The following is a 25,747-nucleotide window of genomic DNA, read 5'->3' on the forward strand; positions in this document are numbered from 1 at the left end:
GACAAAATGCAGCTGACAGCCGGCCCCGAGCTTGTTTAAAGGACAGCGGCGTGCCTGGAGGTAGTCACTTTGCCTTTCATCAGGATGAGTTCTGAGGCAGAAGCTCAGCACCCAGCTCAGGTAAGACAGCACAGAACATTTTCTGGATTCAACCGATTCCACTAAACCTTGTAGTTCACCACAGTTCATTGATTGCTACAGATTTAACCAGATGGGCTGGAAAATGTTTATATACGTTTATGGTTAATTTTTGGAAGTAGGGGTGTTGGTGATGGTGTGAATTAATGTCTCAGATAGGAAAGGTGTTTAAACTTGAACAACTTCTTTTGCTTTTATTTGCATTTGTTTAATGCTGAATTTATTCTTGCACCATAAGTTTTTGCTTCTTCAGTTTCTTCTGGGATATCTTTTGTTCTGTGCAACAATCTGCCCCTTTTCAGTAAGGCTCACTGGATGGTGGCAGAGGGAGTTCACGCAGGGGTGAATTGGACCATGAGCTCTGTAAACCCAGAGGCACATCTTGGGGCTTTGTTCACCTGGATGAGCTCAATGCCCAGAGAGAATTGACACCAGAGCACTTAAGTTCAGCATTACACTCTGCATGTTAAAGCATTTGCAGAAAACACTCAGCACTCTTTAGGGGCCACCAATGCTGTACCAGCCCCACCGCCGTCGTGACGATGGAGGGGCGCACATTGCTTCTGCAAAGTGACATCTTTCAGAGGCTTGGCGGTGTTTTTAGATATGCACACTTTGGTGGTCTGGGCAGTGAACATGGAGATTTGAACCTCTCGATTTGCATGATTCTGTCAGCTTCCTGGGTCAAGTGAGTAGCGAAGCACTTTCAGAGATCATTGAAGCTCATATGAAACTCTTCTATTTACAGAAGAGTTTGAAATATATTCTCGCATCCCGGTACTAATAACGACTGCCAAGTAATATAGTCAGGAAAACAGAAGGCAGGACAGCTGGACGGTGGGCTGGATAAGGAAACGGCTGAGAGCGGCTTTCTGTTCATAGTTTGTAGAACTGGAGAGACTTCACAGGCTCCTGCTTCTCTGTGCCTGAGGGTATTTGAAGAAGAAGCATAAAGCCAGTGCTTCTCCCTGTGGCATCTACTATACTCAAAGATTTGAAACAAAAGACTGTTGCTTTTATATTAAAATAAACCAGATATGTAGTAGAGTGGGAAGAAAACAGGGGGCGGGGTGGCGGGTGACGTTTGAGAAGAGCTTCCCAAGGGGTGTCCGCCTGCCACGGGCAGCTCTGGGCTCCCATCAGTGCTGGGGGCTCGTGGAAGAGTCTGGGGAGCACGAGGTCCCCTGGCTCATCCAGGGTCCTCCATCTGGGACCCCGTGCCCGTGCTCCTCCTCTCTCCCGGAATGCCTTTGCCTTTCTTCTCTGCCTCTCCCTGCTAAACCAGTAAGCCCAGGTGCTGATGCACCTTCTTTTACGAAGGATATCCCGAGGGACTGCTCTTCGTCCCCTCCGCTCTATGGCCCTTACCGAGACCATATCTCACCTGCGTTCCCAGGGGTCTCCAGAGGGCACAGTGCCACCTGATGCACGCTCTGCCTTGTTGAAAGTAGCATCTCCATAAGCCTTTGGAGAACAAGGAATGAATGAATGAGAAGTTGGCATTTCCAATTAGTGGCTCAGCAGACAGCCAATTTGATTTCGTTTTAGAAGTGAAAATCAAGACAGACTTTGGCCTGACCTGGGGGAAGTTTCTGAAAGAAGATGAGAGGGAAGAAGTTAAAAACCATTCCTTTTAACAGAGTTTACTGATGAGGCTATGCACAAGGAGGGGCTTCTGAAAATCCTGACACTAGAGATCAAGCCATGTTGATTGCCGCTGTCATTTGTCTTCACTTCCCAAGTCTAAATCAAAAGTGAATTGCTGATTGATTCATTCTGCCTGTTGCCCTTTTCATCAGTAATGCAGACTCAATAATTACCCTCTTTTGATTTTTTCTATCAGCCCCTGCACTTCTGACAGTAAGGAAATATTAATTGAGAGTGAAAACTGAGTTGTTAAACAATAAAATTAAATAATTATGGTATGTGAAGGACATCATCTCATCAGCCCATCAATCTGTTGCAATCGAATTATCAGAGAGACTTCCCCTCTCATTCCCAGAAGAACTGTGCTGTGTCCTAAGGCCATGTTAGGAGAACCTTTGTTCTTTTGGCATCATGTCCCGGTCTGGATGCTTCCCAAGTTTGTGCTGGGTCTGGGACTCTTTGGGGCTGTTAGCTGTGTCCTTTGTGGGAAGTGTTTAATAGAGCTGAATTTGGATCAATAAGTCTCCTGGGTACCAATTCTGGTTGTGCCCTGATTTTCTCTGTGACCTTAAGCCAACCAGGAAACTTGTCTGCCCTTTTGTTTTCCCATTTGGCAAGTGAGGAAGACATTATTTCTCTGCAAAATATCTCAACACCTGAACACAAAGAAACTTTAGACACGAGGGGTTATTAAGAGTCTATCTCTGTGACAAAGTGAGAGAGTGGCATGGACATATAGACACTACCAAACGTAAAACAGATAGCTGGCGGGAAGCAGCCCCATAGCACAGGGAGATCAGCTCCGTGCTGTATGACCACCTAGAGAGGTGGGATAGGGAGGGTGGGAGGGAGGGAGACGCAAGAGGGAGGAGATATGGGGATATATGTATATGTATAGCTGATTCACTTTGTTATAAAGCAGAAACTAACACACCATTGTAAAGCAATTATACTCCAATAAAGATGGTAAAACAACAAAAAAGAGTCTATCTGTTGTATTTCTGTCCATGGTGTGTGGGGGGGAGATTTCAGTCCTGAGTCACCAGTGAGACTTGGCAGAGAATCCTTATACTTGCAACACAGATTTTATTTCTCCAGCTGCTCCTGTGGCCTGGTTTAATTTTATCTGCTTTTTGGTCATCCTAAGCACTGCACGGATTAGTTCAATGCAAGGATATGACCTCCTCGCTCTTATTCTCACTCTTGGCAGATAACCCAACTCTGGTCTTACTGAGAAGACGGAGGCTGATTTGGATGAATTGAACTTGCTCATCCTCATTTTCACACTGATGGATCTCCACCTCTGCGGTTGTCTCCCAGTTTCAGATAAAAAGAGGAGGCATCTCTCTCCCTCCTCCCCAGAGCTGTCCCCTGTCCCCTAGACCCCTCCCTTCAGCTCTTCCTATTTCGCTTTTCACTGCTTGCATTACCCACCTCTTAGGCCTCCCTTGCAACTGTTTTCAAACATGCCCAAGCTTTATTCTATTTTAAAATCACACAACAAAACCGAAATGCCTTTCTTGACCTTGCTGTCTCTTCTAGTCTATTTATTGCCTTCCTTTTGCAGCAAGATGCCTCCATTTCCTCTTTCCACATAGCCCCTGAGCTCTGCAGTCTAGCTTCTTTGTTGAAATTGCATTCTCAATAGTCACTTGGGTGCCCTTGTGCACCCAAAGAGGGCTTTGTTTTAGCCTCATTCTTATTTTCTCAGGGCATTGGTTTTCTGTCCCTCTGCTTTTTTCTTCCAACCTTCCACTCTGATGTACTTCTCTGGTTTATATTTGCCCATCTGACTCCTAGTTAGATTTCCCAAACTTGTCTAGCATTGTGGCTAAGGGTCTAGGCTCTGACATAAGCCTGCCTGTGGGCGAATTCTAACTCTGCCACTAATTAACTGTGTGACCTTGGGCAAGGTCATCTCTGTGCCTCAATTTCCCCATTATGAAAATGAGGATCATAATAAGAGTCCTAACGTAAGAATCAAACAAGATAGTCTATGCAGTATTCACCCCAATGTTTGGCACATAGAAATAGTCAATGAACATTGCTTATTAGCATAACAATAAGCTCCTAGAGCTTTGAAAATATAACTTTTTCCTTTTAGGACACATTGCCCACATCACCCAACACAGAGCCAGACAAGAAATAATTATTGGTAAATAGATTCTTGCACTTGGATGGAGAGTCCAGGGAAGGATGGGGGGAAGGAAGCTCCCCAAATCTGCAAGTACCCAGATTTTTTTGGTTTGGTTTTCCCAATAAATCATTTAAATTGTTGAGAGTTTAAATCAGTCGTTTCAGGTCCTGTGGTGTTTGTTGGGCTGGAAGGGGCATCAACGGTAAAGCTTTGGCTGGTGGTACACCAATCAGTCACAGTGAAGCTACTTGGCCTGGAGCACAGTGTCCTGTCCTGAGATTAAAAGCTGCTCCAACAGGGATTAGGGAGGGAAGCGCTGCAGCGGCTGCGGAGTACGGAGGCAGCCTGGAACCGGTCCATTGAGTGATGCCGCCATCTAGTGGTCTCACGGGGAACGGTGCTAGACAGAGCCCTTTCATTCGGTGCAGGGGAAGGACCCTAGAATTGCAGTCTTTTCTTTAGAAACTGTGGGTGGGACTCGGAATGAGGGACGAATAAGGGGCAAACACAGCATAGGAAAGGAGGAAAAACACCTCAGCACAGTTTGGCGAAGTAAAGGGCCCAAGGGATGCTTATGCCCACCTAGAACAACCTTGTGGGTATCAGAGGACAGTTCCCTCCCCCACTTCAATTCCATCTAAACTTTGATTTTTTTTTTTCTTCCTCATATGAGTCTCTCTTTCCAACACTCTGCGCTGACCCGTTATCCTGAACAGACCCTGCTTCACCTTCTCATTTCCCTTCTTCTATGTTAGGAGCTCAGGGCTGGGAAAACTGACCCGCCTCATCCCATCTGGCTGCTTCCCGAGGAACAGCCGCTCTCCGCGCCGCCCAGGACCTGAGCTTCGGCCAAACCGCGCTTCTTCACCACGTGACCGCCGCAGGTAAGGGCCGGCTGCTGGCTGGGGCGACCCGGGCTGCGGCGAGGAGAGGCTAAGGTCCACTTGGGTTCCCCAGTCCCTTCTGGAATGTCACTCAGGTCGTTGTATCAGAGAGCTGACGTTCTCTTTGTAAAAATGTACTAGGCAATGTTGATGAAGCCGTTTTTTCTTTTCACAAACTATTTCAATCCATCTATGATCAATAGATGGATTATAGATTGTTATATTAAGACCACTGTATTAAGAGCTTTAGATGGGAGGGGACTGAAGGGAAGGTATGGATGCTTCAAACTGAAGTGTCTCTGCCGTGTGTCCGTACCTGGTCAGCGCGCAGGACACCGTCTAGGAGCTGGATAGAGGCTTAGAACATAGTGATGGAAAGTATAGATTTTGGAGTCTGGAACTCTGCTCTGCCACTACTAGCTATTTTACTTTGGGTGAGTTGTTTGTATTACTCTAAGCCCCAGTTTCTCCTCTAAAATGGGCATAAGTAAACCTGCCTCTCAAGATGATTGTAAAGGTTAAGTGAAGTACAGAAAAGACCTCATATTTGAGATATTGGGACTGGATTTTAGAAAGCTTATGGAAGAAGTTGGTTAAAGCAGTGAATTATAAAAAATGATATGTAATCAAATATTTTACCTTAAAATATAGAATTTCCCAATCTTTAATGTAGGGCCATGGCCTTTTCTTTGAACATGGATCCTCTAGTGGGCATCTTTTGATATGTCTCTCTTGCACATGCCACACGCATAATACTTCATCTATGAGTTCTAGTTTTGGTTTCTGTCAATGTAGTGAGACTTTAAAGGCTTCTGGGAAGAGGCATGTAAAATCACTTTCTGTAAGATCATCCCAATTCTAGTAAATCATTCCAGATTATTAAGACTGTTTCCAAACTTCTGTCCACATGAATCCTAATTGGACAGCAGTTATTTTTAGCAGCTTCCCATTGTTGAATCCTTCCAAAATATTCAATTTTGCTTTCACAGAAACAACTTCCTTTCTTTGTATACTCCTATTTCATCAGTTTCTATAATATTTAAATTTCACAATTACAGTAACAAGTACAGCTGTCATAAACTGATTCTTGGTAAGCCTATGAGGACTAGTGGAGCAGAAGTTAGCAGTGGGTACTGTCAGCCACAAGCATTGGTTGGTACCGTTCGTGGAGGGCCTGCAGAATACAGTTAACAAGTAGAGGTCAGCTAAACAGGCTCTCCTGCAGTGTATACAGAATGCTAAGTATAGTGCCTAGTATATACGTGTCCAGTAATAGTAGCTACTAATATTGTTATCATTAATACCTTCAGTATTGGAAGGATTGTTACAAATCTAACAGTTTCTTCCCCTCATTTTACAGTTAAGATCAAAGTATTATGTAATTTTGGCCTTCATAATATAGATTTTGGCTTTAATAAGTTGAAGGATTATTGACGATAAACGTAATATTTTGAGTCAGAAGGATTTAAATTTGCAAAGGCATCTGGGAGTCAGCATAAAACACAAAACTCATCTAAGTCACCCCAAATCCATGTCTGTTCAGGAAGACCAGGTAGGACCACAACATGGCAATGAAGACAAGCTGCAGGGTCGTGGTGACGGTGAAACTGTCCCCATCGGAGACAGGGCATTAGCACAGAGGGAAGGACTTCCCAGAGGCGGAAGAATTCGTTGAAGAACGTACACAGGGCTGAATGAAACTACAAGCAGAGCCTTGCCTTAGGTGTCCAAGTGTCCTCCCGGACTCAGTCACACTAGACGAGGCACCTGGGAAACCCAGAGCAACCTGCCAGAAGGAGGACCCAACACTCCCAGCAAAGAACGACTGTTTGGGGGCGAGTGGGTTTGTAGGTGGAGTTATGAACACCTAAGAATTCTTTGAATCCATATACTCTGTTTCTTCGTAGTTTATTTACAACATTCCTCTGAGAGCTCCTGTATTGCAACAGGTTTGTTTGATTGGGTTGGGTCAAAAGGACTTAATTTGCCAGAGAGGAGGAGGGAAGCCGGCAGCAGGGCACTTGGGTGGAGGGAGGCCTTTAAGAAGCTGCAAGCTCAGGAGACACAAAGCTCAGGTAAGGGGCTCTGCAGCCCCGAATGAACTTTTCTTCTGTGTTATTCTTTTTTTTTTTTTTTTTTTTTTGCAGTACATGGGCCTCTCACTGTTGCGGCCTCTCCCGTTGCGGAGCACAGGCTCCAGATGCGCAGGCTCAGCCGCCATGCCTCACGGGCCCAGCCGCTCCGCGGCATTTGGGATCTTCCCGGACCGGGGCACGAACCCGTGTCCCCTGCATCGGCAGGCGGACTCTCAACCACTGCGCCACCAGGGAAGTCCCCCCCTGTGTTTTTCTAACCACACGCTGAATCTCCCAAGCAAGGCGCTCAACCCTCATGTACTTTGCTCTGCTTGAGAGCCTTCCATGACCTTAACTTCTAGATGTGCCTTTTAAGAAGCGACAAGGCAGGATGCTTGGCTTCTGAGGCCTGGGGAAGTGGCCTTGGGTGGCCAAAGCCCTCAGCTGCTGTGCTAATGCTGCAAGAGAAGGCCCGTGTGAGGAACAGGAAACCACGTTTGCTTTCCTTCCCAATGGAGAGAAGCTTCAGGCATGATTTTCTTATGCCTCAGAACAGGGCCACCAGCTGTTTTTTAATGAGGTCTGTGCCCCCCTTGGCGAGTGACCATCAGCTTGAGGGAACTTTGCTTCTTCTAAGCTCCCCATACCCACTGTCCGGCGCCCATTGGCTCTGATCCAGAGCGTTCAACCTGGGGAGTGGCAGGTTCCATTGATACAGAAGCTTGTGTCCAGAAATTCCCCAGAAAGAAACAGCCAAGCATGTTTTCTGCCTGTGTGATTTTTTTAAAACTTCTTGTTCTGGAGAGGAATCGCATAGTAATGCTGGTTTCTTTCTGTTAATGCATTGGTTCTCAAAGTGTGGTCCCCAGACCAGGAACATCCCAGCATCACCTGGGAGCTTGTTACAAATGCAAATTATTGGGTCCTGCTTCAGATGTACAGAATCAGAAACTCTGGGGACTGGGTGTGGGAATCTGTGTTTTAACAAGTCCTCCAGGTGATTCTGATGCAGACTCGGGTGTGTGAACCACTGGCTTAATGTGAAGTGTATGGGAACACCTTTTCACTCAAAGAAAATCTTGCTAGTTAGTGGGAGTGCAATTTTCTGGGGTGGGTGGGTGGGTTGGGCTCCCTCATTTCCATGGTGAGGGGAGGTCTGCAGGCCAGAGATGGAGAAGAAATAGAGAATGCGGCTCTGGGGTAAAGAGGTGTATTCATGGTTCTCTTGAGTGTCTTCTGACCAAGAGAGCATGACCTAAACCTGCTGGCGGGGGAGAGGCACAGAGATGATGGAGAAACCAAATTCCCATGTACCTCCAGGTCAAACAGAGTCAAATATCCCGAAGCACAGCTGTTTAACAGGACTGGGCTCTATCCGTAACTTGCATTAAATAAGTTCCAAACTCCAGTAAAATCAGCGTGGCCAACCTGCCCTTGTTTGCCCAGGACTTTCCTGGTCTTAGCACTGAAAGTCCCATGTCCCAGGAAAGCCTTCAGGGCCAAGCTCCAATGTGTGTTTTTTGCACACCACCAATCAGTTCTCCAGTTCTCGGTGGATACTGACTGGGTGTCCTACATTTCAGTTCAATTCACTTCAATTCAACTCAGACACTATCTACTTGAAAATAGCGTCAGATCCCACAGGTTAAGGGCTCAGTCCCCATAATTTAGAGGCCAATCACAAGTCCACGTTGTCACCTGTGCTTGTGACCAACATGCTAAAGATTGAAGGTTCCCACAACCCTGTCCCTGGGTTCGATTAATTTGCTAGAGCAGCTCATAAAACTCAGAGGAACATTTTACTTCCTGAATCACTTGTTTATCATAGAAGGATGTAACTCAGCAACAGCCAGATGGAAGAGATGCATAGGGCAAGACATGGGGAGAGGGCAAGGAGCCTCCGTGGCCTCTCCAGGTGCACAGCTCTCCCTAAATCTCCATGTGGTCACCAATCCGGAAGCTCTCTATCCTTTTGTTTTTTTTGTGGAGGCCTCATTACTTAGGCACGATTGCTTAAATCATTCACCACTGGTTACTGAACTCAATCTCTAGCCCTCCTCTCCTCCCAGGAGAAGAGGGGTTGAGACTGAAATTTCCAGCCATCTAATTACAGGATTGGTTCCCCTGGCAGTCAGCCCCCACCCTTAGGTGACCTAGGGTCACTTCATTAATATAATAGAAGATACCTTTAATCACTTAGGAAATTCCAAGGGTTTTCTGCCAGGAATGGGGACAAAGACCAAATATATATTTCTTATTATAAATCACAATATCACAGGGACAAAACAAGATGATTGGTCACTGGTCACCCTATTCAGTGACTGCCCACTGGAATTACCTGGTGAGTTTTAAAAATTACTGATGCTCAGGCCCACCTCCAGATATGAGGGTAGACTTGGTCTGGGGTATAGACAGGGCATTAAAATGTTTAAAAGTTCCTTAGGGGATTCTAATGCAGCTAGGGTTGAAAACCACTGTTATTTCTCCTACTAAAAAAAGAAATTTAAAAACCAAAACAAATAAAAGTCAATGGTTCTGATGAAGTTGAACCCCTACTGCACACCATACACAAAAATTGACTCAAAATGGATCAACAGCCTAAGAGATAAAACTACAAAAATCTTAGAAAACGTAAGGGTAAATCTTCATGACTGGAGTTGGCAGTGAATTCTTTTTTTTTTTTTTAAAGATAGGTACTTTATTTAATTAATTAATTTATTTATTTTTGGCTGTGTTGGGTCTTCGTTTCTGTGCCAGGGCTTTCTCTAGTTGCGGCAAGCGGGGGCCACTCTTCATCGCGGTGCGCGGGCCTCTCACTGTCGCGGCCTCTCTTGTTGCGGAGCACAGGCTCCAGACGCGCAGGCTCAGTAGTTGTGGCTCACGGGCCTAGTTGCTCCGTGGCATGTGGGATCTTCCCAGACCAGGGCTCGAACCCGTGTCCCCTGCATTAGCAGACAGATTCTCAACCACTGTGCCACCAGGGAAGCCTGGCAGTGAATTCTTAGATATAGCACGAAAAGCCTGAGCAACAATGACAACACGAAGATAGATAAATTAGACTTTGTCAAAATGAAAAACTATTGTGCATAAAAGACATTATCAAGAAAATGAAAAGCCAACATACAGAATAGGAAAAAATATTTGTAAATCATATATCTGATAAAGGTCTAGTATCCAGAATATATAAAGAACTCTACGACTAAAAAAACCAAAAGTATAGACAACCTAATTAAAAATGGGCAAAGGATTTGAATAGACATTTCTCTGAAAAAGGTACATTTCTCTGATGTAGGGGACGCGGCTTCGTGCCCCGGTCCGGGAAGATCCCACATGACGCGGAGCGGCTGGGCCCGTGAGCCATGGCCGCTGAGCCTGCGCATCCGGAGCCTGTGCTCCGCAACGGGAGAGGCCACAGCAGTGAGAGGCCCGCGTACCGCAAAAAAAAAAAAAAAAAAAGTGCTAATCAAACCCATAATGGCATACCGCTGTACACCCACTAGGCCGAATGTAATAATAATAATTTTAAAAACTGGAAAATAACAACAGTTGGTGATGTGGGGAAACTGGAACCCTTGCACATTGCAGCCACTGTGGAAAACAGTTTGCGGTTCCTCAAAAAGTTAAACGTAGAATCACCATATGTCTCAGCAATTCCATTCCTGGGTATATACCCAAAGAATTGAAAGCAGATACCAAACACTTGCACACCATTGTTCATAGAAGCTCTATTCACAATACCCAGAAGGTGAAAACGACCCAGGTGTCTAACAACAGATGAATGGATAAACATATGTGGCTTATCCATATGATGAAATACTGTCCGGACCTAAAAAGGAATGAAGTACCCATACATGCGACAACACGGATGAACCTCAAAACCGTCATGCCAAGAGAAAGAAGCCAGACACAAAAGTCATAATATAATTTGATTTCCATTTATATTAAATATTCAGAATAGGTAATCCATAGAGACAGAGAGCCAATTAATGGGACTGGGGAGAGGGCAGAATGGGTAGTGATTTTTTAATGGGTATGGGGTGTTCTTTTGGGGTAATGAAAAAGTTTTAGGACCAGATAAATGTGGTGGTTGCACAATGTTGTTAAAATAGCTAATTGTATGTTACATGGATTTCATCTCGAAAAAAAAAAATCAGTGGTTCACTCTTATCTACAAAATACAATTAAAACTAAACTCTTTAGCAGTCAGTCCTTCACAGCAGGCCTTTAATTACTTCCTGTAGCCTTATCTTTTACCACTCTCCTATTTTAACTGTTATTACTACCACTACCATGATACTACATAGAATCCCATTAGAATCCCAATGTGTGAAATACGCTCTGCCTCTGCATTAAAGCTCACCCACGTGCAGTGGAACGTCTCTACCAGTTCTTCCAGCCCACAGTCCTCTCTTATCTCTTGGAGCTCCTAACTTTTCATCCTTCAAAGCGTGGTACTTGAGACCCGGCAGCATTGATGTCACCTGGGAGCTTATAAGAACGGAAAAATCTGGAGCCCCCGCCCGAAACCCACTGAGTCCAAACGTGCATTTTAACAAGTTCCTCTGATGATTCAAGTGCACATTAAAGTCTGAGACGCACTGGTTTACTTTACTGGGTCTCAAGTCAGGCTGTAGATCAGAATCACTTTGCAAGCTGTATTTATTTATAATGTATATTTTAAATAATATATACACATGGAAAAATTACAAATTCTATATCTCGCAAACAAAGAACAAACAGCATTGCTCTGGCCGTTCGGGTTTTGTGTTTCCATACGAATTGTAAAGTTTTTTGTTCTAATTCTGTGAAGAATGTCATTGGTAGTTTGATAGGGATTGCATTGTATCTGTAGATTGCTTTGGGTAGTATAGTCATTTTCACAATATTGATTCTTCCAATCCAAGAACATGGTATATTTCTCCCTCTGTTTATGTCATCTTTGATTTCTTTCACTGGTATTTTATAGTTTTCTGAGTACAAGTCTTTTGCCTCCTTAGGCAGATTTATTCCTAGGTATTTTATTCTTTTTGTTGCAGTGGTAAATGGGAATGTTTCCTTAATTTCTCTTTCTGATTTTTCATTGTTGGTGTATAGGAATGCCGGAGATATCTGTGCATTAATTTTGTATCCTGCAACCTTACCAAATTCATTGATTAGTTCTAGTAGTTTTCTGGTGGCATCTTTAGGATTTTCTAGGTATAGTATCATGTCATCGGCAAACAGTGACAGTTTTATTTCTTCTTTTCCAATTTGGATTCCTTTTACTTCTTTTTCTTCTCTGATTGCCATGGCTAGGACTTCCAAAACTATGTTGAATAAGAGTGGACATCCTTGTCTTGTTCCTGATCTTAATGGAAATGCTTTCAGTTTTTCACCATTGAGTATGATGCTTGCTGTGGGTTTGTCATATATGGCCTTTATTATGTTGAGGTAGGTTCCCTCTATGCCCATTTTCTGGAGAGTTTTTTTTTTATCATAAATATGTGTTGAATTTTGTCAAAAGCCTTTTCTGCATCTATTGAGATGATCATATAGTATTTATCCCTTAATTTGTTAATGTGGTGTATCACATTGATTGATTTGCATATATTGAAGAATCCTTGCATCCCTGGGACAAATCCCACTTGATCATGGTGTATGATCCTTTTAATGTGTTGTTGGATTCTGTTTGCTAGTATTTTGTTCAGGAGTTTTGCATCTATGTTCATCAGTGATATTGATCTATAATTTTCTTTTTTTGTGACATCTTCTTCTGGTTTTGGTATCAGGGTGATGGTGGCTTTGTAGAATGAATTTGGGGTGTTTCTCCCTCTGCAATTTTTTGGAAGAGTTTGAGAAGGATATGTGTTAGCTCCTCTCTAAATGTTTGATAGAATTCACCTGTGAAGCCATCTGGTCCTGGACTTTTGTTTGTTGGAAGATTTTTAATTACAGTTTCAATTTCATTACTTGTGATAGGTCTGTTTATATATTCTAATTCTTCCTGGTTCAGTCTTAGAAAATTGTACCTTTCCAAGAATTTGTTCATTTCTTTGTGGCTGTCCATTTTATTGGCTTATAGTTGTTTGTAGTAGTTTCTTATAATCCTTTGTATTTCTGCAGTGTCAGTTGTGATTTCCCCTTTTTCATTTCTAATTCTATTGATCTGTGTCCTCTCCCTTTTTTTCTTGATGAATCGGGCCAAGGGTTTATTAATTTTGTTTATCTTCTCCAAGAACCAACTTTTAGTTTTATTGATTTTTGCTATTGTTTTCTTCGTTTCTATTTCATTTACTTCTGCTCTGATCTTTATAATTTCTTTCCTTCTACTTATTTTGGGTTTTCTTTGTTCTTCTTTCTCTAGTTGTTTTAAGTGTAGGGTTAGATTGTTTATTTGAGATTTTTCTTGTTTCTTGAGGTGAGATTGTATTGCTATAAACTTCCTTCTTAGAACTGCTTTTGCTTCGTCCCATAGGTTTTGGGTTGTCATGTTTTCGCTGTCATTTGTTTCTATGTTTTTAAAAATTTCTTCATTGATTTCTTCAGTGATCTCTTGGTTTTTTAGTTGCACACAGTTTAGCCTCCATGTATTTGTGTTTTTTACAGGTTTTTTCCTGTAATTGGTTTCCAGTCTCATAGCATTGTGGTCAGAAAAGATGCTTGATATGATTTCAATTTTCTTAAATTTTCTGAGGCTTGATTTGTGACCCAAGATGTGATCTATCGTGGGGAATGTTCCATGTGCACTTGAAAGAAAGTGTATTCTGCCACTTTTGGGTGGGATGTTCTATAAATATCAATTAGATCTAACTGGTCTATTGTCTCATTTAAAGCTTGTGTTTCCTTATTTATTTTCTGTTTGGATGAACTGTCCATGGGTGTAAATGGGGTGTTAAAGCCCCTACTATTATTGTGTTACTGTCGATTTCTCCTTTCATGGTTGTAAGCATTTGCCTTATGTATTGAGGTGCTCCTATGTTGGGTGCATAAACATTTATAATTGTTATATCTTCTTCTTGGATTGATCCTTTGATCATTATGTAGTATCTCTCCTTATCTCTTGTAATGGTCTTTATTTTAAAGTCTATTTTATCTGATACAAGTATTGCTACTCCAGCTTTCTTTTGATTTCCAGGTGCATGGAATATCTTTTTTAATCCCTTCACTTTCAGTCTGTATGTGTCCGTAGGTCTGAAATGGATCTCTTGTAGACAGCATATATATGGGTCTTGTTTTTTGTTTTTTTTTTTGTTTTTTTTTTGCGATACGCGGGCCTCTCACTGTTGCGGCATCTCCCGTTGCGGAGCACAGTCTCCGGACGCGCAGGCTCAGCGGTCATGGCTCACGGGCCCAGCCGCTCCGCGGCATGTGGGATCTTCCTGGACGGGGGCACGAACCCGTGTCCCCTACATTGGCAGGTGGACTCTCAACCACTGCGCCACCAGGGAAGCCCATGGGTCTTGTTTTTGTATCCATTCAGCCAGTCTGTTTTGTTTGGGGCATTTAATCCATTTACATTCAAGGTTATTATTGGTATGTGTGTATCTATTACCATTTTCTTAATTGTTTTGAGTTTGTTTTTGTGGGTCTCTTGAGAAAGAAAAACAGAGCCGGAGGAATCAGGCTCCTGGACTTCAAACTATACTACAAAGCTACAGTAATCAAGACAGTATGGTACTGGCACAAAAACAGAAATATAGATCAATGGTATAGGATAGAATGCCCAGAGATAAACCCACGCACATATGGGCACCTAATTTATGACAAAGGAGGCAAGAACATGCAATGGAGAAAAGACAGCCTCTTCAATAAGTGGTGCTGGGAAAACTGGACAGCTACATGTAAAAGAATGAAATTAAAACACTACCTAACACCATGCACAAATGTAAACTCCAAATGGATTAAAGACTTAAATGTAAGACCAGACACTATAAAACTCTTAGAAGAAAACATAGGAAGAAACACTCTTTGACATAAACCACAGCAAGATCTTTTTGACCCAACTCCTAGAGTAACAGAAATAAAAACAAAAATAAATAAATGGGACTTAATTAAATGTAAAAGCTTTTGCACAGCAAAGAAAAGCATAAGCAAGACAAAAAGACAACCCTCAGAATGGGAGAAAATATTTGCAAATGAAACAACAGACAAAGAATTAATCTCCAAAATATACAAACAGCTCATGGAGCTCAATAGCAAAAAAACAAACAAACAATACAGTTAAAAAAATGAGTGGAAGACCTAAATAGACATTTCACCAAGGAAGACATACGGATGGCCAAGAGGCACATGAAAAGATGCTCAACATCACTAATTATTAGAGAAATGCAAATCAAAGCTACAATGAGGTATCACCTCATGCCAGTCAGAATGGCCATTATCAAAAAATCTAGAAACAATAAATGCTGGAAAGGGTGTGATGAAAAGGGAACCCTCCTGCACTGTTGGTGGGAATGTAAATTGATACAACCACTATGGAGAACAGTATGGAGGTTCCTTAAAAAACTAAAAATAGGGCTTCCCTGGTGGCGCAGTGGTTGGGAGTCCGCCTGCCGGTGCAGGGTACATGGGTTCGTGCCCCAGTCCGGGAAGATCCCACATGCTGCGGAGTGGCTGGGCCGGTGAGCCATGGCCGCTGGGCCTGCGCGTCCAGAGCCTGTGCTCCGCAGCGGGAGAGGCCACAACAGTGGGAGGCCCGCGTACCGCAAAAAAAAAAAAAAAAAAAAAAAAAAAAAAAAAAAAACACTAAAAATAGAACTACCACATGACCCAGCAATCCCACTACTGGGCATATACCCTGAGAAAATCATAATTCAAAAAGAGGCATGTACCACAATGTCCATTGCAGCACTATTTACAATAGCCAGGACATGGAAGCAACCAAAGTGTCCATCAACAGACGAATGGATAAAGAAGATGTGGCACATATATATAATGGAATATTACTGAGCCATATAAAGAAACGAAATGAGTTACTTGTAGTGAGGTGATGGACCTAGAGTCTGTCATACAGAGTGAAGTAAGTCAGAAAGAGAAAAACAAATACCGTATGCTAACGCATACAGATATGGAATCTAAAAAAAAAAAATGATACTGATGAACCTAGTTGCAGGGCAGGAATAAAGAGGTAGACATAGAAAATGGACTTGAGGGCATGGGGTGGGAGGGCAAAGCTGGGGCGAAGTGAGAGTAGCATCGACATATATACACTACCGAGTGTAAAATAGTTGGCTGGTGGGAAGCAGCCGCATAGCACAGGGAGATCAGCGGGATGCTTTGTGACCACCTAGAGGGGTGGAATAAGGAGGGTGGGAGGGAAGTTCAAGAGGGAGGGGATATGGGGATATATGTATACATATAGCTGATTCACTTTGTTATACAGCAGTGACTAACACAACACTGTAAAGCAATTATACTCCAATAAAGATCTATATATAAAAAAAAGGGCATTGCTCACCACCCAGTTCCTCAAGAAATAAGTCCTAACCCACTGCAGTCTTTGACCGACAGTGCACTCTGAGAGGTGTGAGGTGATCCCTCATTGTGATTTTGGTTTGCGTTTCCCTGATGATCAGTGATGTTGGTGTTGCTCTTTATCTTTTGATGCGACTGTTCCATCTGCTCACCAAGGTGACATCCTGAGGGGGCCTCAGGGATGCGGCTTCTTTACATTCTCACCCTGGCACAGGGCTTTGTGTGACGATGCTTGTTAATGATGAGGCTTCAAAGAGTGTCTGTGGCTCATATGATGATTTGTTCTTTTTTTAGTTCCATGGACCAAACACAGAAAAGAATGCTGGACCAGCCCCTTTGCATCCCCACTGCCCAGCCCAAGAAGAAAAGGACATCAGTGATATCTTTCTTTTCCAAGGTCTGAGACAAATTATTAGGAACAAATGTCCCTGCTCAGCAGCCACTATGTGTACTTGCTCTTCTGCCTTCGTTTGGTTCCTTCCATTCCTTCTACTGAGGTTCCTTCTCCCGAAAACAAGTTTGATGACAGCTCTTTAAACACAAATAGGATGTTTATATGATAACAAGAAGATGAGTTGGGAAGAATTTAGCTTGCTGCGAACTTAATGATAAAAATATAGAATGAACTGCAGTGAATATTCAGAAATACTGATGAGACTTGGTAATCACCTGAATACCAAATAGGGCTGTGGGTCTCCTCTCCAGCCCCCACCCACTAATAAGGATGGTGAGGAAGTGGTTTGTTCTTGGATCTTGGTTCTGACTCCAGGACATGTTGGTATGTCCTGTGATGTGCAGAACACCAGGACCTTCCTAGCATCAGGGGTTAAATGCTCTAAAAACCTATCTCTTGCCTTGAAGTTAATTAGAGTTTAGTCCTTGAAGTACAGATTTCTGCATCAGCCACACAGCGCTTCCAATTTGCATTATTTATGCATTTCTTTTCCTAATCTTAATTGCTCAGATGCTCGCATTCTGAGGTGGGACATCCGTCAGGTGCCCTGAAATGCCTGTAGATGTGCTTTGCTAATTGTGTCAAATGCTGTTGAGAGGCTGAGTGAGGTGAGCTCTGAGAATTGACCCTGGGATTTAGCTACACTGGGGGAGAGGGGGTGGGGAGGGGGTATGGATGCCATCAACCTGATTGCAGAAGGTTCAAGGGAGAATGGAGGAGAGCAGCTGAAGAAAGCAAGTATAGACACGTCTTTCAAGCGTTAGCTACGAAGTAGAGCAGAAAAATGGGGAAGGGCTGGGGGAGAGAGAAGGGTCAAGGAATCTCTGCGACAGGAGGAACACAGCTTACCTTGTCCTCTTTAAGGGACCCCTATTCTCAGATCACATCAACACTTCTAAAGCCCCCTTTTCTCAGCTCTGTCACACCCACAACTGCCTAGACACCTCTCTCCATAATGCCCCCAAACCTACCTCAACATTAGCTCTGCATTTTTTTTCTCCACCCCTTTCCCCTTCCTCCATCCATTTCTTCATTATGTAGATCAAACTAATATATTCCCAGCAAAATCCAGATGTCTTTAGGTGGAGAAATAAGGATTAAAATTGAGCGGGCAACACAGGATTTTCTTTAGAGGGAGGGATTAGGGTTGGCGATGGCTAGGGTGTGACTCTGAACACTCCCAAATCAATACATTTTTGACTCGCCACCCAGGTCTCTTGGAAACTGAGGCTCCAGAAGCAGGAGCCTCTGAAGAATGTGTCTTTCAACTTGGCAGAGAGAGCCTGCGACCCCAGTTTTAAAAAGCGTCATATGGCAATGAGAAGCCTAGGAACTATGGCCTGTGAGACCCCGGACAAGGTAGGAAGGGCAGGGGGCACTTGGCCAGCCCTCACGGCCTGGAGTCCTCAGCACTGGGATGGGGGGCTTCATGTACTAGTTGTCTACTGCTGTGTAACAGTCCATCAGGGGCCTGGCGTTTATTATCTTACAGTTTCCTTGGGTCAGGAGTCCAGGTACCACTTAGCTGCATCCCCTACTCAAGGTCTTGCAAGGTTGCCATGAAGGTGTGGGCCAGACTGCATTCCTTTCTGAAGTTCAGGGTCATCTTCCAAGCTCATGTGGCTGTTGGAAGAATTCATTTCTTTCTAGTTGTAGGACTAAGGTCCCTATTTCCTTGCTGAGTGGCCGCCCTCAGCTCCTTGAGGCCACCCTCTCACAACACGGCAGCTCACTTCTTCACGGCCAGTGGGAGAGTGTCTCCCACTCCTGTCTGCTAGATGGAGTCTCATATAATGTAAGGGAACCGTGGGAATGATGTCCGTCACCACTGTCATGTTTGAGAGGCCACAAGCAAGTCACTGGCTCCTTACACACTCAAGGGAAGGAGATTGTACAAAGGCACACATGACTCATTTGGGGTCATCTCAGGGTCAGCACACCTCAGGATCATCAGCCTTGGGAAACAGAGCTGCAGGTAGGATTAACACACAGCTGGACATCACCCTCCAGTGAATTTAGTTTTTCTAATCATCAATGCTTGTTTAGTAAAAGATGTTTTCCCCACCTCTTCCTTCAGCATCTGTAAACTTAAGCGACCATTTTGCCTTATCCCCTGTAAAGGTACCCAATACACCCAGATCGCTAGATCGTCCAGGTCCACCACCCTCCTTGACGTGCCCTCCCCAGCCTCACCTACCCATAGGCCATGCTGCAGACTGCTCTCCTTCCAAGACCAAATTGGGCTCTTGGGTCGGGTTAACGGAAGCATTTGTACTTTGCTGAGAGTTGTGGCAGCAGGTGCTGAAGAAAGCCACGGCCTCTTAGTCCAAGTCCCGGGTTATTGGAAGATTAGGAGTGGAGACACTTTTCAACTCATGGGGAGCAACTCCTGTGCTGCTAATGCTTTCCAAACCTTGGTAACAGGTGAGAAAGTATAAAATGATTGTCCTGGACCTGCTGGTGCATGGACGGTATGACCCCATGAGTTCTGAAGTCATCCACGAGAGCCTGAAGACCCTGACCGTCATGCTGGGCAGGATCCAGGGGAAAGGCTTTGGCTCCTTCTTCATAGACATCACCCTTCGGACCAGGACTTTGTTAGATGATGTAAGTGAGACAACGCAGGATGATTCCAGGTTCTTAAAGTCAAATGTGAGCCCTGCTTGGTGTGTTGCTCAGGAAACAAGGCCTCTATTATTCACTATTTATTAAGAAATCTTGTTGAGAGATTGGTACCGTGCTGGGGGTTATGGAAGACATATAAAGACATGTAGGATTTCATCACCACTCTGCGAGGAGTTTTCACTGTCATGGAGCAGTGAGTACATGTACACTGGTGATGGTGATGCTCATGTGTACTCAACGCTCTCTTATAAATGTAACAGTAAGAGTAGCTTGCACTTAGTGAGCCCTTACTGTGTACCAGGCACGGTGCTGGGCAATCTACATGGATTGTCTCATCTAATCTTCCCAATAACCCTGTGAGGCAGGCACTGTTATCTTCACTTTATAGAGGAGGAAACCAAGGCCTAGAAAGGTTAGGTAACTTGCCCACGGTTCACAGAGCCGGTAAGTGGATATGAAGCCAGGCCCTTTGCCCAGGGCCTGCGCTCTTAACTGCCGGGTGACAAGGCAGGTAGAGCAAAAAGTGCACAGATACAGAAAACGCGAGGACTGAGAAGCTAATCAGTTAGCTTACCCCAGTTACACACACACACACACACACACACACACACACACACACACACACACACACACACACACACACACACACACACACAGAAAGATAAGACCTTTAGAACAGGGAACAGAGCGACAGAGAACTTGCATTTACTCACAGAGCGTCTTGCGTGAGTTCCCAACACCTAATTCCCCGGGAGTGACCCAGCGAAAGCGAGGTGCCTGCCCCTCACGGGAGGAAGAGAAACCTCGAAATTATAAAACTTGGAGCATATAGAGGAGCTGCTGGGACATTTGCCTCTCCTTCCGCTCAGAGAGGCAGAGAGGCCTTTGCTCTGGGATGTAAACCGGCCCTCTCTGGGGCTGGGAGAGGAAGGTCTCTACTCCACCTCCCTGGAATATAAGCAGATATCTCCGGGCAAGCGTCTCTAAATCCCTCTGGAGGCGTCATCTTAATGGCCAGGGCTTGTTTGCCATGCAAGTATTTTTTAAACCCAGGTCGACTGTAGTGTTTGATCAGGAACTCCTTGGCATGGTGAAACCTGGGAATACTCATGGGGAGCTGTTTCTGACAGTTTGTATCCCTGTCATAGAGTTCTTCACTGCCTGCCTGGGCTGTGCCCCATCACATGATTGTCAGACTCCCAGGGGGACAGGCAACCCCTTACACATCTCTGTACATCTCACAGCATTAGGGTCATGCTTCAGGTAGAGTTAGGTCTCAATAAGTGCTAGTTGAATTGAATTAAACACATACAATTAAACACATACACACACACACACACACGTAGAACAGTGAAGAAAGTGCAACACGAAAGCAGTTTCTGTATGTGTCATGTGTGCTAAAAAAATTGTTTTAAATACTTCAGAAGATGATTGGTGGTCTCCACTCTTGCTGAGTGTCTGTGACCCCCATTTCTAGGTGAGGAGGCCTATCCCAGACCAGTCCCTTCTGGTTCACTTGGAGCTGGACAAGATCAAGAAACACTGATATAAAAATCCCTTCACCATGAGTCAGGAGGCTGAGTTGCTACCCTGGTTCGCTGTTCCCTGACGGTGTGACTCTAGGTGAATCACTGAAATGCCCTGAGCCTCTGTCTCCCTAACTGGGCAGGGAGATACTCGGACCAGACAGCTCCCCTGGGAGAGGGAGGAAGGGCCGAAGCCACTGACTTGCAGTCAGGGACAAACCAGCGAATCAGACCCAAAGCAGGGAGAGCTGGCAGGGCGTCAGGGAAGAAACAGAATTGTTATTTCTGCTGCAGGTGGGAGAAACTCAGACCAAGGTAGAGAGGGATGGCCTGGCAAACATGCTGGAAGTAGTAAGCAGGGGATGGGTCGAATGAATTAGGGTGCAGCCCAAGAAAATCCCTTTACGTATTGACATGGAAAGAGCTCCCAGAGAGAATGGTGAAAAATCAAGGTGTATAAAAATCAAGGTATAAAAATCAAGATGTATAAGGTCCATATCCATTGGTTTAAAAATGTGGGAAAGGGCTATGTAATATATATTTCATTTTTTTCTTCTTTATTTTTTGGAGGAATCACACAAAATTTATGACTTTGTGGGGAGGGAAATTTGGTGGCGGGTGGAGAGGTGTAGGAAGGGAGACTTACTGTTTTATAAACCTTTTTGGTTATTTTGAATTTCGAACCAAGTAAATATAATCAATCTCCAAAATGTTAAATAATGAAGAAAAAAGCTGGGAAGCTGGGAGTAGCACCAGTGAGCCCCCAGTCTAACCCTCTCGTCTGCTGAAGAAGAGGTTCACTGAAGACTCAGCCTGTCTCCGCTCTGTCCCGGAGCCCGGCTGGCTGAGTGCCATAGATTGGATCTAATGTCCCACCTGTAACATGCAGCAAGGGACCAGGGCTGTGCTGTTCTCTGATGCAGCTGCCTTTTGGCATTGACCCGAGGTTTCTTGTTTTGTTCACGGGGGACCCACAGGAGAATGACAGCCTGAGATACTCGGCCTTTGTCTTGTTTGGGCAACTGGCTGCCTTTGCTGGGCGGAAATGGAAGAGATTTTTCACCCGTCAGGTGAAGCAGACTCAGGATTCTCTCCTGAGCCATTTACAGGATAGGAATCCCCAGGTTGCCAAGGTGAGTCCGTGACTCTAGCCAACAGCATGAAACCTCAATGCCATTCCTCAAGGGAGTTGGAACGCAGCCCTGCCGCGTGGAGATGCCAGGCCCTCAGTTCCTGCCAGTTCAGTTATGGACACTCAGCCGTGTATCCATGTGAATCCTGGAGAAAGTGCCTTGTCGATGGCTAATCTCTCTCTGAGCAGGAGTGTTGTTTTCCATTTGCTCTTGCCCCACTTGCCCGGTCCCAGCACCTGTCAAATGCCAGATACACTCAGGTTAATGGGGGGGTGGGGGCAGGGAGGTGCTGCTTGCTCCGTGGGGCACCACCTCCCCTCAGAGGAGATTTATTCATGCCCAGTTAGCTTTTGTCACTGCACCTGGTACAGATTTCCCACCCTTGGCTTCTTAGTTTCCTATGAAGCTTTTGTGTTATTCTTGGAGAAAATGTGTCCTAACCGGGTTGGATCAACCTCAGGGCTGCTTTGGAGCAGGTGAGTGTTTCAAAACCACCAGGAGCAAAGGTTCCACCAAATCACCTGCCTTCTTTGAGGTCACGCATGAGGGAGGGCGAGAGAGAGAGGGAGAGAAAGGTTGAGATTGAATTTAGGAATCCAGCACTACTTTTGATGAGACAATAAGGGCTGTGATAAAGTGTGAAGCTTTGCCCTCCCCACCAGCCCCAAAGTATAGACATGGTCGTTTTATAAGCATAAATCCTTTAAGATTCAAGTTTTCAAACTTCCTGGAAGTTACTTTCACTCTTAGTGGCCCCCAGACCACAGATTGGGTGCAACACTTTTCCTTGCTTGGGATTATAAAACTCTCTAACATTTTTGACAATAAGATGGTAATATTATTTCTCTCAGGCTTGCAAAACAACTTTTCGAGCCTGTTCTCCGTATCTGAGACAAAGGAAGAACTACAGCTTCCAGAGTGAAGAGGACCAAAGGAACCCTAAACTCTGCCGGCAGCTGGTGAGTGAGCAAGGGCAGGAGAGGTTCTCCCAGGTTCCCTGCCCCCCCAGTGTTAATGCAGAAGGTGGCTGGGCACATCAGGGAGTTACCCCCCTAAAACGACTCAGACCAAGTATGTTTCAACTGTAATTGACCCATAATGTGATGTAAATGGCAAAACACCCAGAGGATTATGCATAAAATATATTGGCAGTTCCAGCTTAGATCGTTGGGTGAAATATATTGGCAGTTCCAGCTTAGATCATTGGGTGAAATATATTGGCAGTTCCAGCTTAGATCGTTGGGTGAAGTATATTGACAGTTCCAGCTTAGATCGTTGGGTGAAATATATTGGCAGTTCCAGTTTAGATCATTGGGTGAAATATATTGACAATTCCAGTTGAGATCATTGGGTGAAATATATTGGCGGTTTAGATCATCATTTGGATAATGATGCCTCCTCCACTGAGAATCTGAAGATTGTTTATCCTCATGCTCTGCCTTTGACAACTGTCTGCTCGTTCTAGAGTCAAGGAGGTTTACTGACTCCCTTCCTCACGTGTCCCTTTGCCAATTTCTTTCAGAGCCACTATCATCCAGAGCTCCTGCAGTTCTTCTATGCAAATAAAATCCTGTAAACACAGAGCAGCAGGGAAATGGTTCCAGTGAACACATTGCTGGGGGCTGATATTCCCCCTTTTAACTCTTTGGATACTTCTGCTGCTTCTTGTGATTATGATAGAAAAGGGGGTGTTGGGAGAGCAATTGATGGCAAAAAATAATACTGTGGAATTGTATAATTACACCAAAGTACATTCTAAATAGCTTTTATATGTCTCATTTTCTCCCCACACAAATTTGATGAGAAGGTGCATGCTTTAAAACATTTAAAGTATATGTAGATTCAGTGCTTATTTCTCAGCTATTTTCTTCTTAAGGATATCTCTGTCACCAATTTTTATTTTTAATTTTACTTTTAATTTCTAAGGCTTAGGAGAATAACTACTACCTGAAGTGTTTGTTTTTTTTTTAATCTGCTATTGATACTTTGGCATTTGCTATTAATACCTTTTTTTTTTTGCGGTACTCCGGCCTCTCACTGCTATGGCCTCTCCCATTGCGGAGCACAGGCTCCGGATGCTCAGGCTCAGCGGCCATGGCTCACGGGCCCGGCCGCTCTGCGGCATGTGGGATCCTCCCGGACTGGGGCACGAACCCGTGTCCCCTGGATCGGCAGGCGGACTCTCAACCACTGCGCCACCAGGGAAGCCCAACACCTTTTCTTGGCGAGACCTATTTAAAGTTGACCAAGGTACCAAGACGTTGGTGTGGAGGGGGATCATTAGCTTCTCATCATCTTCAACAGTCAGTGCCTCCAAGATCATTCCAAACAAGGATTAATAAAGACAAAAAAAATCGATGAACATGTGTTGAAAAACCTCAAGTTAGTGGTAATGTGTGGAATAATAATAATGAATAACATACATTAAGAATGTTTGTAGTTTACTGGGCACTCTCTAAGCGCTTTGCGAGTATTACTTAATACAGCAAGCTGTGAGAAAGGTACTATTACTACCCTCATTGTGTAGGTGAGAAAACTAAGGCACAGGGAAATTGACCAAGATGACCAGTAATTGATGGAGCTGGAATTCAAACCCTGATTTCTGGAGCCTACGTTCAGTCATCGTGTGATACTGCCTTGTTATGGAATAATTGACGGATGGTTAAAAATGTAAAAAAATAAAAGAAATTTTAAACACCCGCCACTTCTGCTCTTCTGTTTGACTCAGTTAACTAACTTTCGCTTTTGTGTGTACTAAGTACACATTTTTATTTAATTTGTGAGCTAAGTGTATATTTTTATTAATCATGTCTCGGCTCTTATGTCAATTTTGGGGTGATCAATCCTAGTTATAAGTAGGGTCACATTACTCTTATAAAAAGTTTCAAGAAATCTCTCATAGTCCCTCTCACCTTCCCTCCAACCAGATTGCTACCCAAGCTTCTCCCGGAAATCCTGTTACTACCACTGAACTTGGCGTTTGGGTCATACCTGGAACAACTATGTCCAGTATTGAAAATGGAAAACACAAGAAGGTCACACATGCTACAGAGGGATCTTAATGTCAGTTTGAGAGCGAGGAGCTCAGTGTTTCTGCCGTAGCTCTCCAGAGACAGGACCATGTAACACAGATGAGGGGCGAGGTGTGTCCTAGAAGAGACGGGATGTGGGAGGTGGCCGAAGGGGCACTTGGAGCCAGACATGAATGGGATTTCTTTCTTCCTGTTTTGAAGCTTGGGTACTTGACCAGGAGCTCTTGGGAGTGACCCAGGCTCAGGAATGAGCTGGTGAGATGCTTCTGAGCTAACAGCCCTCTTCCTTCCTAGATGTTGGCCTGTTTGAAACTATGTTGCAAGGTTGGTTTGTTCTAGAATCTGATGCTGTTCTAGTAAGTGATCAGTAAGTGGTGTGAGAAATGACTGCATTCTGCCAGCATTCAAAAAGGTAGGGGTAGAGTGGGGCAGGCAGGTTACATGCCCTAGAGTACAAACACCTGTGCACTGAATGCCCCTCAGTTGATTAAAATTGTGGAAGACGCTGTTGAATTATTTGACTTTAAGACGTGTGGTAGACTGTTGCTTTGGTGGCCTCCAATGAATCATGCCTCCTGATACTCATGTCCTTGTGTAAATCTCTCCCCTCAGATCTGGGCTGGCTTGGGACCTGCTTTGACCA

The 25,747-nt window shown here is 44.3% G+C and overlaps 1 protein-coding gene across 3 annotated transcripts; it reads left to right on the forward strand.

Annotated features, from left to right (window-relative positions):
- MRO (maestro) lies at nt 1-24,805 on the forward strand. 3 transcript variants are annotated; one of them, XM_079942751.1, is made up of 9 exons: nt 3,016-3,093; nt 3,890-3,940; nt 4,678-4,806; nt 16,629-16,731; nt 18,001-18,147; nt 19,213-19,395; nt 21,917-22,072; nt 22,924-23,031; nt 23,595-24,804. In XM_079942751.1, exons 4-9 carry the CDS (start codon nt 16,633-16,635, stop codon nt 23,646-23,648), a joined length of 747 nt encoding a protein of 248 aa, XP_079798877.1. In that variant the 5' UTR covers nt 3,016-3,093; nt 3,890-3,940; nt 4,678-4,806; nt 16,629-16,632; the 3' UTR covers nt 23,649-24,804. The 3 variants fall into 3 exon arrangements, with proteins under 3 accessions (XP_079798876.1, XP_079798878.1, XP_079798877.1); XM_079942750.1 differs by lacking the exons at nt 3,016-3,093; nt 3,890-3,940 and adding an exon at nt 1-120; XM_079942752.1 differs by lacking the exons at nt 3,016-3,093; nt 3,890-3,940; nt 21,917-22,072 and adding an exon at nt 1-120 and having other exon boundaries at nt 23,595-24,805.
- Nucleotides 24,806-25,747: the final 942 nt, after the last annotated feature.

Source organism: Stenella coeruleoalba, assembly GCF_951394435.1.
Source record: "Stenella coeruleoalba genome assembly, chromosome: 14".
Classification (NCBI taxonomy): domain Eukaryota; kingdom Metazoa; phylum Chordata; class Mammalia; order Artiodactyla; family Delphinidae; genus Stenella; species Stenella coeruleoalba.